Source organism: Oxyura jamaicensis, unplaced genomic scaffold, assembly GCF_011077185.1.
Source record: "Oxyura jamaicensis isolate SHBP4307 breed ruddy duck unplaced genomic scaffold, BPBGC_Ojam_1.0 oxyUn_random_OJ71407, whole genome shotgun sequence".
Lineage (NCBI taxonomy): Eukaryota > Metazoa > Chordata > Aves > Anseriformes > Anatidae > Oxyura > Oxyura jamaicensis.
Window position 1 is genome coordinate 1 of NW_023310501.1, and position 2,102 is coordinate 2,102.

At 69.6% G+C, this 2,102-nt stretch overlaps 1 protein-coding gene across 1 annotated transcript in view; it reads right to left on the minus strand.

The window, feature by feature from the left end:
* Nucleotides 1-322: 322 nt before the first annotated feature.
* LOC118159638 (protein unc-13 homolog A-like) overlaps nucleotides 323-2,102 on the minus strand; it is a 2,664-nt gene continuing 884 nt past the window's right edge. The window contains exons 2-4 of the mRNA XM_035314209.1: nucleotides 925-981; nucleotides 726-806; nucleotides 323-616 (exon numbers count right to left, since the gene is read on the minus strand). Coding sequence (XP_035170100.1) covers nucleotides 338-616; nucleotides 726-806; nucleotides 925-981 — 417 coding nt within the window. The 3' untranslated portion in view covers nucleotides 323-337. The remainder of the gene's footprint in view (nucleotides 617-725; nucleotides 807-924; nucleotides 982-2,102) is intronic.

A 2,102-nucleotide genomic window follows, 5' to 3' on the forward strand; every position in this document is an offset into this window, starting at 1 on the left:
GGGGGGGGGACAGAAAGAGAGAGAAAGAGCGATCAGATCGGGCAGACAGACGCACGGCCGACAGCCGGACGACACTGCAGCGACACGGAGGCGCCGGGCACCGTCCCGGCACCCGGGGGTGCTGCGGGCACCCGTGGGACCCCGGCAGCCCGCAGACGGCTGGCACAGGAGGCGCAGACAGGACGGACGGACGGACGCCCCTCGGGGACACGCACAGACAGCACACGCACGCCCCAGGGGTGCAGACAAGCCTCGCACCGGGGGCCACGCTCCTCTTCCTGGGGGGGAACGAGGCTGCCCCGGGCACCCCACGGCCCCTCTTTGTTCACAAAACTCATCAAACCCACCCCAGCCTCACGTCCGCAGCCTCCGGGACCCCGGTAACACCAGGACAGGGGCAGGATACGGCCCTGGGAGGGGTGGGAGGGGGAGAAGCAGGCCAGGGGGTGGGGGGGGGGGGGAGCCTACCCTGCGAAGCCTGGGTCTGCACAAAGGTTTTGATCAGGAGGTCGGTGGCTTGGGTGTAGAGGGACAGGGCGTAGCGCAGCGACTGCAGGTCGGGGCTCTTCTCCAGGAAGGTCTTCTTCAGCCCCACGCCGCCGGCGTGGAAGTATTGCTGCAGGGACGGATGGCCATGGGGTGGGGGCTCTGCTTGCTGCCTCCCCCCCCCCAGCACCCCCACGGGCACCCCCCCATCTCCCCGTTGCGCCCCAGGGTGCCCTCACCTTGATGGTGTCCAGGGCCAGCTCCACCACGGCGCACTGCTTCGGGGTCAGGCTCTTGGCTTCCTCCCGCACCATGTGGTCCTGCCGGGGACAAATCCTGGCCTCAGAGCGGGGCCTGGCCAACGGGACCCTGCAAGGGAGACGGTGCCACTCGCCCTGGCACCGAGGGGACATGCCCCCCCAACCCCCCGGCCCTCACCTTCAGCTTGGAGAGCTGCCCCAGCTCCTTGGCCGCGTTGAAGATCATCTGCGTGCCCTGCGGAGAGCGGAGAGAAGGGAACGGCGCCGGTGAGCGGCCGGGTGCAAGGCTGGGTGCGCTGCTGCCTGGGGGCTCCCCGGCTCCTCCAGGCTCCGGGGGGGCTCCTCTGAGCCCTCTGGGCTTCCCCAAGAGCCCCAGCACCCAGGGCACGGTGATGAGGGGGCCTGAGGACACCAGGGCAGGATGTCACCCTGGATCCAGGCACCGCACGCCCTGGGGTCCCAGCCTGCTCCCCAAGCGCCCGCGGCTGTGTCCCCGAGCACGGGGCGCTGCTGGCACCGCAGGGACAAGAGTGCAATGGGGGGCTGGGGGACAGAGAGAGCACAAGGTGACAGCGGTGGCACCTGGCACTGTCCCCCTGTGGGCCACATGGCAACCCCCTGTCCCAGCACTCGGGGGACACCACGGCTGGGTGTCACCGGTCCCCACGGTGGGCGCCAGCTGCCCCGCACCGTGCCGCCCCCACAGATGGGGACACGAAGCTGTCCCACGGGCAGCACTGGCACGGCCCCAGGGGATGCAGACCCACGGCATGGGGGGGGGGGTGCCCCCCCCCCGAGTCTGTACCCACTCACCAGGCTGAGCCCCAGCTCCCCTTCCCAGGCCCTCCAGTGTGCAACTGGGCAAACTGGGACAGAGCCAGCGAGTCCCGGCTCCTCCCAGCACCAGCAGCTCCAGTCCTTCCCATCAATGAGACCCCCCCCACAAACCGCTGCCTTACGCAGGGGGTTGTCCCCCCCACACCTTCATTTCATAACACCCCCCCCGACCCCAAATTAACCTTCTGCGGCCCCCAGCTCCTGCCCCGTTAACCCTTCCCTTGCTGGCCCCGTTCCCCGGCTGGTGAGCAGCCCAGGGACGTGGCTGTCAATCGGAGCCCGACGGGACACACTCCAGAGCCAGGACCCCCCACGGGACATGCTCCAGAGCTGGGACCCCCCCACCCCACAGCGCAGGGGACAAGGACGGGGAGCAGAGGAGCCGTGTCCTTACTTCAGTGTGACTGGGCAGCTTCACCCTGCTCTGGAAGAGAACAGCAAGGGACAGTTACAGCGGGCAGCCTGCGATGAGCGTGCCGGGTCTCGTCCCTATGGGGGGGGGGGGGGGGGGCTCGCTCC